The following is a 12,169-nucleotide window of genomic DNA, read 5'->3' on the forward strand; positions in this document are numbered from 1 at the left end:
TTTAGGGAAGTGAGAGCTGCCCGGGCGACGGGGACGTCCTGCAGAGAGTTGGCCAAAGTTGTTTCCTTTTACTTCCTTCGGCAGCTGCTCGAGATGAGGAGAGCAGGGCTTGGGCAGAGCAGTCCGCTCCCCCGGGTCTGAGCGCCCACCACCACCGCTACGTCCCAGACGGACGTGGGGTTCGGCTATGCATGCCCGGTGACCAGGCACGTGGGGAGCCCCGGACCTGAGACTTCGGGAGGGAATGCTGGCTTGGCTTTGAGTGACTTTGGGGAGAGTGAAGAAACCCCAAGATGGAGGACTTTTCTGCCAGGACCTACGGCACCAGTGGTCTTGATAACAGACCTCTGTTTGGAGAGACGTCGGCCAAGGTGAGTGCGGACGGGGACTCCAGGCCTATCGGTGTGTGTCTGTCTGCCTGTCTGCCCTGCCTCCCAGAGTCCTGGCTGGTTCCTTCTGCGCGGCCCCTGAAGGCACTTGTAGTAAGAAAGAGCTAGTTCTTCAATCCCGCTTCCCTCTCAGGTTGTTTTGCCCTGCCACTTGGCTCCTTTTTGGGGGCAGGGTTGGCCAAGAACAGCCTTGAAGGCTAGGCATGGAGAAAAGGTCAGGAAATTCTGGGCTGTTGGGGGCTCTTCAATGGAGTGCGGAAGCCCCTTTGCTGGAGGAAGGCGGGGGGAGGGTGTTTGCACACCCTCATAAGTGCTAACCCTTGAGAAGCTTCAAATGTGGGCAAGAGGCTTCCCGTAAGAAAGAGGCGCTCTTCTTACTGTTTATCAAGAGCCTGTTAACGGTTTACTGCTGAGGCAGCCAAGCAAAGAAGAGTGAAGGCGAGAAATGAGTTTCTTGTTGGCATCCATTCCAGGAAGCCATCAAAGGGTCTCTGGGCCCAGTTAGGCTATGGTATGTTATTTTAGGCTTTTAAAAAGTTGTGTTTTCTTGCAAGTCTCCTCATGTGATGGCCTGGGCCGGTAATCGACGAGAGCTTCTTTTCCTGTCCTCTGCATTTTTCCTCTGAGTTGTCTGGGCAAGATTAGCCTGTGCTTTTTCTTTTTTTTTTTTTCCCCTCCTACCTAGGAAGTGTGGTATGGGTGATTTTTGACCCCTGCCGGACAAATTGCTTTCAGCCTCTTAGAAAGTAGGGCACAGAGCTCTTTGAATTTCTCAACTTTATCAGGGACCTGTAGCAGGAAAGACAGGGAACTTCACCACCCGGCAGTCTGGGCAGAGCCCTAAATTTGGACGCTGCCAGCCTGTTACAATACTACTATTTTATTTTACTAGAACTCCGTGTGGATTTTGCTTTCTCTTAAAGTGTCTTAATAAGAAAATGTTTTAAGCCTGAGTTCTAGGAAGATGCACCTTATTTATCTTCTGGCCTTGCATTATCCCAGCCCATAGTGCGCCTGGTTTGAGAAGTGTGCCCCTAGTCCAGTAGCCAACATTGAGCATTGTGTGATAGGCCCTGGGGGGTCCAAGAAGCCTAGCTAGGTGGAGGAAATATGTAAACAAATGTGATGCAGTTGGATCTGTGCTATGATAGGGCATAGAGCGTCCACGTTGGGCTCAGAGGAGAAACTGGTTACTTTTATTTGGGAAGCTTAGGGAATACCCTGTGATAGCTTCTTCATTCAGTCTCTGGGTAGTCTTGGGCTTTTAGATATGAGTGCCTCTAAACTGGGGTTTGACTAGAAGAGGATTTGGGGCTTGGAGAGTGGCAGCAGCTTGTCGCTTGAAGGGGTTGGACCCAGGGCATCTGGCTACCCAGCTGTTCTGAGACCTAAGAGATTCAGTATCTACCCCATGTGCCCTGGCACACAGATTGGGGTTCTGAGGGATGCAGGCTTCTGACCTCATTTAGCCCCATAGGCCCTGAGTACAGAGGTAGATGACTTGGTAATGGATTTGTTCATTTCTGTAGACACTTAGAAATATTGATTGATGTTTTTTGACTTGCTTGGGCTTAAATAGTCAATGACTGTAAGTTTCCTACTGCCTGTGATCCATTTGAAATCCATCCAAAAACTTGGCTATTCCAAATATGTCTGTTTTTTGCATACTTATTTAGTCAAAGAGTATATAGCCCCAACACTACTTAGGCAGCTTTAGGCATTTTTAACAGCAGATTCAGCTACTCAGAGCTCCCTTGAGTCCCTTCTGTGGGGCTGGCAGAATGATCGGACATAGAGAAATTGTACAGAACAGAGAAAGGAGAGAGACCTCTAGTCGGAGGATATAGACAACATCATGTTTCCTATAAATCAAGGTGCCAGACCTGAAGGAGGAGAGGAATCCATTTTTCAAGATAGCAAATGCTTTTATTTGAGGACCTGAAGTGGGCAAGGCACAGGAATGGGGCCTCGATAATGAAAGGCTAGGACACATCACAGTGTGCCATTCCTATGGAGTTCAGTCACTGCCAGGGCAGGGTGGGCAACGGGGGACCCTGAGAAACCCTTCACTGACACTTGCATGCAGGTGTTTCCAGTTTGCTCTCTTTCTGATGCCAGGAAACTGGACACAACAGCCCCTTGACAGTGGAAACAACATTATTGGACTACTACTTCTGAGGAGAAAAATCCAGAAAGGGGAAAACCCACTTCTTGTCATGGTGTGACAGCTCCAGTAACAACTGACCATACAGATAGCCTCTAAATTTTATTAGTTTTTGTTTTTAAATTTATTTCTCAATTACAGTTTACATTCAATATTCTGTATTAGTTTCAGATGTACAGCAAAGCGGTTAGTAAGTCATATACTTTACAGAGTGGACCTCTTGCTGCTTCAAGTACCCACCTCACCTAGCTCCATACCCATTTCTCTCAATATTATTGACTACATTCTCTATGTTGTAACTATATCTTTGTGGCTATTCTTCAGCTGCCAATTTGTACTGCTTAGTCCCTGAATTTTCAATCTAGAAAGGACTAGACCTTTAGGTCCAGTCCCTAACTTTAAGGCAAAGCTGGCTGAAGCTCACAGAGTAGAGAAGAGTCTGGAGAGAATTTGTGTTTGCTTAGTGCCAGCAACCTGCTAGGCATTCAGCTTTCCTTTCTTTGATCCTCAGATCCCTTTGTAAGATGGGCATTGTTACTCCTATTTTAGAACTGAGGAAGCTGAACCACAAAGCAGGTTACTTGTGCAATCACACAGCTGGTTCTCTGGTAAGGTTTCACCAGCTCTCTTTCATGAGTTGCCAGGGATAGTATGTTATGCAGCCTGTGCCACTTACTTCTGCAAGTACTGTAGACATTCCATACCTATTGCCCAAAGTCACGCAAAGTCACATGTGACTATTGTTCTACCATAGAACAATAAACATGTAACCCGGCTGGCCTTGAGCAGCACCCTCCTGGGCAATCCCTGAGGGAACCTCTGTCTTCCTCTACTCTTGCACAGAATGAACTCCAGATTTAGTCATTCTTTAGCATGGTATCTAGGAAAAACTTTACAAATAGAGTCATTGAACAGAAGGCAAAGGGAACCAGTTCTATCATTATGTAAATAAATACCTAAGGCATAGTAGACTAAAAAGGTAAGATATTCAGTTTTTCTAAGAAATATATTCATCATGCCTTGATACCTTTGGATTAACATATTGCTAGGTGGACTGTCTCATACATCCCCATCAGAATGTCCAGATGCTTTATTTATATGTTTTTATCCGTCCAAAGTTCTGGGATATAGTACCTCTTTCAGGAGAAAAACAAATGTGGCGCAAATGTCACAATAGCAAAGTATATCTGATGTTTTTAGACCTGTGCTTTAGCCTAGCATTTTCTAAAGAAGCACTATCCAGTAGAAATGTAATGTGAGCCATGTACCTGATTTTAAATGTCCTAGTAGCCATATTAAAAAGTATTTACAGATGAAATTAATTTTAATTCCATACATCCAAAATTTTGTCATTTTGATATATATAATGAAAATAAAGTCATTTCATTGTGTAATCATAAAAGTGGAGATATTTTTACAGTTTTTTTTTCATACTGAGCCTTTGAAATCCAGTGTGCTTTTCACTTCTAGCCTCAGTTTGGACTATGTGGTCACATTTCAGGTGCTCAGTAACCACATGTAGCCAGAGTACTATCAGGTTGGACAGCACAGTTGTAAAGCAAGTGAATTATTAGTTACGGTGGTTCCATAGTCCATGTTCTTTTTCTTTACTGTGGGACTTCTCAGAATTCTTTACTATGCTAGTTTTCATTGAGACTAGTTGGAGAGGGTGGGAAAGTCATGCTTTTTGTACTATTTTGGTGGCAAAGTCTTTTAGCACTGGCACAATGCCCTACCCAGTTCTTTTACCACCCCCTCTCCCCGCCAGGAGCATTCATGAGACAAGTTTCTACGCCACGCTTGGTGGGAAGTAATATAAACCGGTTGGTTTCCAGACCAGCCTATTTATTTTCACTGATCACTAAGTAAGTGATTCATCCTTTAAGAAGGGTAGCGACAGTTCTTATCCCTTTGTTCCTACCTGGATGTGATGAAGAACAGTGAGTGACTTTGGAGGAAGGCACATATGCTGAACTGTGGTGATAATATGGCAGGGGAACCTCTGTGTAGGGGGCAAGGTAGTGGGCTCTGAGGCTCAGATCTTTGGTTCTAAGGTAAACGTTTTATCTACTAAAGTATTTTTCCTGCACCCTACCCTCCTCTTCCTGTTAAAAAAAAAAAAAAAAAGTATAAAACAAGATCTTTTTCTGACCTATAGTCCAATTCAGGCAATTCAAATTTGGGGCATTTGGGTTCTGCTACTGCAGGAGTGCTGCTTCTTGCCTTTTGGAGGGTGGGGATATGGCGGTTGCTACTTTATTAAGAACAAAGCTGTGGCTCAGATCCTTGTGTCTGCCAGCTGCCTACCCTCAGATCCCCAAAGGCTGTACTCCCAGGAGTATGCCTTTCTATCTTCTTTCCTTTGACAGTGCTTCTGGTGATCCTCGAAAGAGCGCTAGTCACTCAGGGGACCAGACCAGTTGTCCCTTGCCTCTCACCCAGCCTGCCAAACCACTTCAGTTGTTATTTCTTCTGCTGGGGAAACAGTTCAGGCTGATGGTTGCCATGACTTTTTTCTTTCCTACTCTAGTAAGTGTTCTGCCTCCACCCCCAGACCAGAGGGCTAGGGAACTCTGGGAGTTGGGCTCAGGTATTTGTATTGGGTTGGCCAAAAGGACTGTATGGTTTTTTTTGTAAAGTAGAAGACACATTTTTCATTTTCACCAATAACTTTATTGATTTGGATATTTTGAGTATGTCAGCTGTCTTCCTTGTTGTATAACGTAGATTGTTCTCGGTGTCTTTATTTGATCGCTATCAATTTCAACTCGTCTACTTGAGCATGGAGCATCAACCAATAAGATATCTCTAGCATGAAACTTTACAAACCACTTTTGACATGTTCAGTCAGTCACAGCACCTTCTCCATACACTGCACATATCTTTTTTAGCGTTTCAGTTGCGTTTTTACCTTTCTTGAAATAATAAAGCATAACATTCTGAACATGTTGCATATTGTCGTCCATCTTCAATATTAAAATGGCTACAAAAAAATTCACCGATTTTGCTAATTTTTTTTAAAGATTTTTAATTGGTTCTTTCTAACTATCAGAATTATATTCTTTTTTAAAAATAGATTATGTGTCTTGGAGTGGACCTCTGCATCCATCTTGTTTGGGATTCTCTGTACTTCTTGGACTTGAATGTCTTACTTCACCAAATTAGGGAAGTTTTCTATCATTATTTTTTCAAATAGATTTCCAATTCGTTGCTCTCTCTCTTCTCTTTCTGGCACCCTATGATGCAAATGTTAGATCACTTGAAGTTGTCCCAGTGGCTGCTTACACTGTCCTCGTTTTTTGGGGTTCCTTTTTCTTCTTTTTCTGATTGGTTGTTTTTTTGATTGCTTATCTTCCAAATCATTGATTTGATTCTCAGCTTCATCTACTCTATTCTTTCCCTGTAAATTGTTCTTTATTTCATTAGTGTATCCTTTGTTTCTGATTAGATCTTTTTTATGCTGTTGAGGTCCTCACTACATTCCTTGAGCATCCTTATAACCAGTGTTTTGACCCCTGCATCTGATAAGATTGCTTATCTCAATTTTGTTTAGTTCTTTTTCTGGAGTTTTGATCTGTTTTTCCATTTGGGCCATGTTCCTTTGTCCCCTCGTTTTGTCAGCCTCCCTGTGTTTATTTATGTACTAGGCAGAGCTGCTTTGACTCCATGGCCTAATGTAGGTGTCCTATAGGGTCCAGTAGCACAGCCTCCCCTATCACTGAAGTTGGGTACTCGGGTTGCACCCTTTATGTGGGCTGAGTACACCGTCCTCTTGTAGTTAAGCTTTGATTGCCGTTGGCAGATCAATGGGAGGGATTTATTTAGGCCAGTCAGCTGCAAGGTTTGGCTCTGACCACTGACCACCAACCTCTGCCCTTTGTGGAAGGTCAGCTATGCAGGGGCAGGGTGGTGGGTGCTCCAGCACAGTTTGTAAGTGTCCACTGGGTGCTCAAGCTTTTGGGTTTCCTGGGTGGTGCAGGCCAAGGTCAGCCCCCACCTGTGTTCTGTCATGGGTGCACTTCCTGAACTATGAAGCAATCTGAGATGACTGCTACTTGTGATGGAGTTGGAAATTCCCAGGTGAAGCCAAGTTGTGCTAGTGCTGGGCCTGGGGCCACTTAGCAAGAGGTATGGGGCTGAGGCTGACTTTTGTTTGTTTGCTAGGATTTAGGAAGTTGTGAAACATGAGCTAAGACCAGCCATTCTTATGGGAAAATCATGGTTAACAGTTTGGGTGAGTTTGTAAGTTGGGTGGGGTGGAGTCTCAGGGGATCTCCAGGGTGGGGCAAACCTTGTTAGCCAGGTTGATGGAGTCTCAGATATGGCACCTTCCTGCCAGCTCAGTGGCTCTGTTGGGAGGGAGGGCTCAGAAAAAGACAGTGGACTCTGCCCGATTTTCTGTCTGGGAGAAAGCTGTGCCTAGCTCCTGCCTTGATGCCAGACACTTCAGTTCCTCCCTTTAGGCCACTGGTGCCTTTCAAGCTACTATCCTGGTGCTGGAGCTCAGAGGGTGTGAGTCTTAGTAGATGAGTCTGTGTGTGGGTTCTTTAAGAGAAACTTGAGGTTCCAGCAGTTTCTTCCACTGACTCAATCCCTGCTGGTTTTTGCAGTCAGAAGTTGGGGGGACTTATCTTCCTGGCTCTGGAACCCTGGGCTGGGGGATCTGGCGTGGGGCTGGGACTCCTTGCTCCTGAGCTATCCCTTCCGAATTTTTATCCACCACACATGGGTGAGAGACCAGCCTATTCCATGTCTGTAACCCTCCTATCAGCCTGTATGGACGTGGTTTCTTTAATTGCGTAGTTGTCAAACTTCCATTCAGCTTGATTTCTGATGGTTTTGAGTGATGGTTTTTCTGTATTTTAGTTGTAATTCTAATATGATAGTATGAGGAGGTGAGCTGTGTTTACTTATTTCACCATCTTGACTGTAACTTTCAGTTCTTGTTCTTTTTTTTTTTTTTAATGCATATTGATATGACAGCTATCACAATCCAATTTAACAAAATCGTTTTGAATGAAGTTAAAGACAGCCAAGCACTACTAGAACTATCATATGGAAAAAGCCAAACAAACTTTTTGGCCAACCCAGTATTTTCAGAAAGCTCCCGAGAGTATGCCGGTGCATAGGGAGGGCCGACACCCCCTGACCTCACCCAGGCTCCATGGAAGCCCAGTCCAGGCTGGCAGCTCTTCACACACCCCTTTCCTTCCGCTGCCTCCCTGCTCTTAGCAAATGTTCTCCTTTCTGTAGCGGCCTGTCTTCTCCAAACATCTGAATTATTTTCAGTGTACTTCCCACCTTAAAACCTTCCCTACAACCCAGTCTGCAGCCATACTTTCCTCCTAGAACCTGGTGGCCAGAGGTGCCCCCCGCACTTATTCCCAGTGCTGTGAGGGATGTAGATCGCTCTTGTCTCTGAACCAGAGTGTAAGCCCCTTGCAGGGGGGAGCCATTTAACTCATTTCTCTATAGCACTAGGCGCAATACCTTGCCCAGTTCTTGATTTTATATATAGTAAGTTTAAAGTGAACTGATCATTTAGCATCACGGAAAGTAACCTGCACTCTTGGGAGATCCTGAACCAGCAGTAATAGGCAGGGGCCTGGTGTTCAGAAACCTGGAATGCTGATTCTGGAACAGGAAGTGGTGCTTCAGGCTCTCCTGTGATAAAGTCATCACTCCACCTGCTGAGCTTCAGCAAAGAGGCCAGAAGTAAATGTAATATAGTATTCTAGAAAAACACTTAAAAAACTGAGGCCACTTACAGAAGGTGTAAGTGGATGGTCTGCTGAGTTTTCTTCTCTGTAGGCGGGTATTTTTGAGGTCTGTGGTAATGTTACTTAGAGAAAAGGGGGTTCTTTCACGTGGCGCCTTGGTGTAAAATCCAACAACTTGTGTTGAGGAAAACAGGTCTTTACTTACGGTATTCCAACTTGGGAAGGGCAGTGAGCACTTCAGCTCAGAGCCCTGTTCTCCCACGGGACCCAGCACTTCCCTTGCTCCCCAAAAGGCTAGAAGCCAAAACCATGCCTGGGAGTTCCCCATCCCTTATCTGTCAGCTGTCTCCTTCAGGATCTGGGGTATGGTATCATCAGCCTCCATATGACAGTCCAGGAAAACCTGTGCTGTGTTGCACTGGATCACGCATGGTTCTCTTCTCTCTGCAAACCGCGTGGATCTCTCTCTGCAAACTGCGTGGTGTTCCCTCTACTCTCTGCAAAAATGGCTGCCACTTCATTTTTGAATCCCTGACCGTGGCCAGTGTTGCAGTGGGCAGGGTAACCAGTTCTGACCATTCACAGAACCATAAGCTCTTTCCTCACCATTCCATGGTCAAACCCTTCCCATCTTGGGGCCTTGGAAGAACCAAAGCTATTTGCATAACTAAGACACTAGCTACCAGCCATAGATATGCAAAGGCATCTTGAAAGCTGTCCCCTTCCCCCATACCCCAACCACAGACTCTGGGGAATTTTGGGGCCCTGCTCTGTAACTAATACATTGGGTCTATTAAATTGAGTCATTTTTTTTCTTGGGGTCACGCCACAGGCCATGTGTTAGTACAGTGACCATGTTTTCTGAACTGCCATAGGGACATGTGGATTGACAGACTTGAGTGTTTCTGTGGGAATGATGGAATGCACTTGAATTTGGGGCTGCCCTAGAAATTGGGGCCAGGGCATAGGCCCACTCAGCTCCCCCTCATCTCTGAGGAGCCTAATCTCTCACTGATAAGAAGCTCATTAGACATGGTAGAAATAACACTAATACATATTAGTAACTTTTTACCAGTCCTCTATTAAATGTCAGTTACTCTGTTCTTGGCACTTTATGGGTATTATCTCCTAATCCTTACAGCAACCCTGCACCTTCGGCCACTGTCCAAATATGGAAATTTAGGCTTAAAAGTCAAGTGACTTTTGTAAGGCCACAGGCAGGCAGATGGTAGGAGAATAGCTGTCATGCTGCTAACCTGACAGCCCCTTAACATACCTCTCCTTCTGAAAGTCAGCACATAAAAATCGGGCACTTGCTGTGGGGTACCACCTCTAGGGATCATTTGCCTCTTGAACATGTGGAGTTAGGTTTGTTTTCTATTTTTACCGTGATTTGATTTCCGAAAGTGGTGCTTCAGTGAAAAGAATATATTTCAAGTGCATGTATTGGTGAGAAAGAGGATCTGACAGAATGGATTTTCAAAAACATTCACAACTGAAAGAGACTTTGAAATGTTTGCAGCCTTACTCTGTCTAGATAGAAATCAGGGAAAAGTTGGTGTTCAGGGCTCCAGGCAGCAGTGGAGGTCATGGTCCACTGGGGAGTTCAGAGCAGCGTGAGAATGTAAGTGTGGGTGTGCCTGCATCTCATAAATGCTTTCTCAGGCGACCTCTGGCACCGCTCAGTCTGGAGTGTGTTGTTTCTTTGGCAAGGTCAGAACAGTTGTACCTATGATTAGAGAAAAGGTGTCCCCTCACTTTCCACAGGGGATGCTGCCCCTTGGGTTGTCCCTGGTGGCAGCGTGAGGGGAAGCTACTGCTTAGGCAGAGCCATATCTCTGAAGGAACCAGGTTAAACCAACCCACTGGCAAGGCCTGTGGTTTCTGGCTTCGGTTGGGTGCAGACCTCCTGCGTTTTGCAGCCTTTCAGTAGGTTTGTTTTTAGAGGGCTGCTCCTGAGGCATCTGACAAGTTTTCCACTGTGATTTGGAAGAAGAAAAGGAAAGTCATTTCTGAGAATTGGCCTTTTATTTATGGTATTGGAACCTATGTTTGATCGAAAAATGCAGAACTTCTGATGCAAAGTTGCAAACTTGTAGGATGTGACTCAAGGATCTGAATCACTCCCCCCAAGTTAACAGTGGTAGGAAGGTCACACCCTTTGGACATGTCGTACATGCTTAATAGATTGCCTTCTCTCTCCCACACAAGAGAAGACTATCACTGCCTCTAAACACCTGAAGAAGCCCTCAAAAAGCGTGAACTAGGGATAATCAGTGCTGAATTTAAAAGGCAGTGAATCCTTTCATAAAAGGATGAGCAAAGTGCCAGGGAGCATGAGGAAGGAAGTAATTCTCCTGGGGACATCAGTCAGAGGGCTTTCGCATCTTAGACCAAGCAGCAGGAGTAAGATTTTTGACAGGAGGAGGCAACCGGAAATCCCAGGCAGGAGGTCCAGCCTGCGTCAAAGGGATGGGAGCAGGAGGTACAGGAAGTGGCGAGGGAATGTGATTGATCCATTATTATTGAAGTCTGGAACTAGGGAGGCACCCTCACAAGAGAGGTGGCGCTGGGTGAGAGGCGTAGAATGCCTTGCAGAGGAGTAGGATTTTCTTCTGGAGGCTGTAGGTTGTTGAGTGTGCATGTATATATTTTTATTCAATTATTAATCATGTGCATACTACACCCCAGAAAATGTGCTCTGTGCTGGATAGTATATCTTTTCTCATGGAACATATATGTACTGCAGGAAAGATAGAAAGGCATTAAACAAATCCATCTTCTCTCTCCCTTATTAAGCTCCAGCCATCTGGCCTTTTTCCCCTTCTAATCCCCAGCCTCATTTCTGCCACAGGGCCTTTGCAGTTGCTATACTGGCTTGTTCGCAATACCCTTCTCCCAGATCCTTGCATGTCTCTTTCTTTTTCTTATAAAGGCCCCTGTTCAAATGTCACATTCTCGGAGCAGATTCTTTTCACTAAAACTTAAGTTCCCCGTCTCCACCCTGGTTACTCTTCTTTTACCCTGTTTTAGTTTCTCCCTAACTTCCTAACACTTAGCATGTAAAAAGAGTGGGGAATGAATGCTTAACATCAAAGTTGGAAGCAGGATGGGTGGAAGCAGGCTCTTCTGATGATGTTGAGTGGAGTTGAGATTTTTGGTCCATAAAAACTCCATGAGGGAGATATTCAACATAGAGATGAGGCTGGAGATAATTAATGGAACCAGGGAATGGGTGCAGCATGGGCAGAGAAGCTTGTCACCTTCTGGTCCATTTCAAGCTGGAAGGAATGAAAATGGGGGAGTTTTTTCTTTTTTTTTTTTTTTTTTGTGGCTTTTTTTTGGGGGGGGTTGGATTTCTGCTAGTGCATAGTCTTCAAAAGTGGTGTTGGGAACCTGAGTTGGTCGAGCTTCTAACCACTTTCTGGAGACAGATGGGGACAGTCAACCCGAAATAAAAGGCCATGGAAATACAGTGAAAGCCCAGCCGAAAAGATGAATGTGTTGTGAACTCAGTTAGTTTGTTCTTAGCTAGTATTTGAGCATCTGATGTAGGCCGGGCACTGTGATTGGCAGAGGGAAACAGCCAGTGCTGCTCCCCACCGATACAGTGGGTACACCTTTGTACAGTCTCCACTCTGGGTAGTGGCAGCTCTCTCAGTCACGTGGCTTGGTTTTGCCTGGATTAGAAAAACATGCTCTTACCTCTGGGTTGATGCAGGCCCATGAGGGTGCCCTCTGGAGACTGCAGCATTGGGCTGGGTTCCAGGCACACGGCATGTGCAGTGGCCCAGAATCCGACAGTGAGCAAGGTGGACATGGCCCTTAGCCTCCAAGACCTCATGGTGTACAGGAGGGGACAGATGGGTAAATCAGCAGTTAAGTCAGGACAGTTT

The 12,169-nt window shown here is 45.3% G+C and overlaps 1 protein-coding gene across 2 annotated transcripts in view; it reads left to right on the plus strand.

The window, feature by feature from the left end:
• TMEM243 (transmembrane protein 243) overlaps nt 1-12,169 on the plus strand; it is a 30,187-nt gene that overhangs the window by 701 nt on the left and 17,317 nt on the right. For both annotated transcript variants that reach the window (XM_090287276.1, XM_090287275.1), the window contains exon 2: nt 85-371. In XM_090287276.1, the coding sequence (XP_090143402.1) occupies nt 294-371 (78 nt within the window). In that variant the 5' untranslated portion in view covers nt 85-293. The remainder of the gene's footprint in view (nt 1-84; nt 372-12,169) is intronic.

The sequence above is a fragment of the Furipterus horrens genome, unplaced genomic scaffold (assembly GCF_987537825.1).
Source record: "Furipterus horrens unplaced genomic scaffold, mFurHor1.1.pri manual_scaffold_9, whole genome shotgun sequence".
NCBI lineage: Eukaryota > Metazoa > Chordata > Mammalia > Chiroptera > Furipteridae > Furipterus > Furipterus horrens.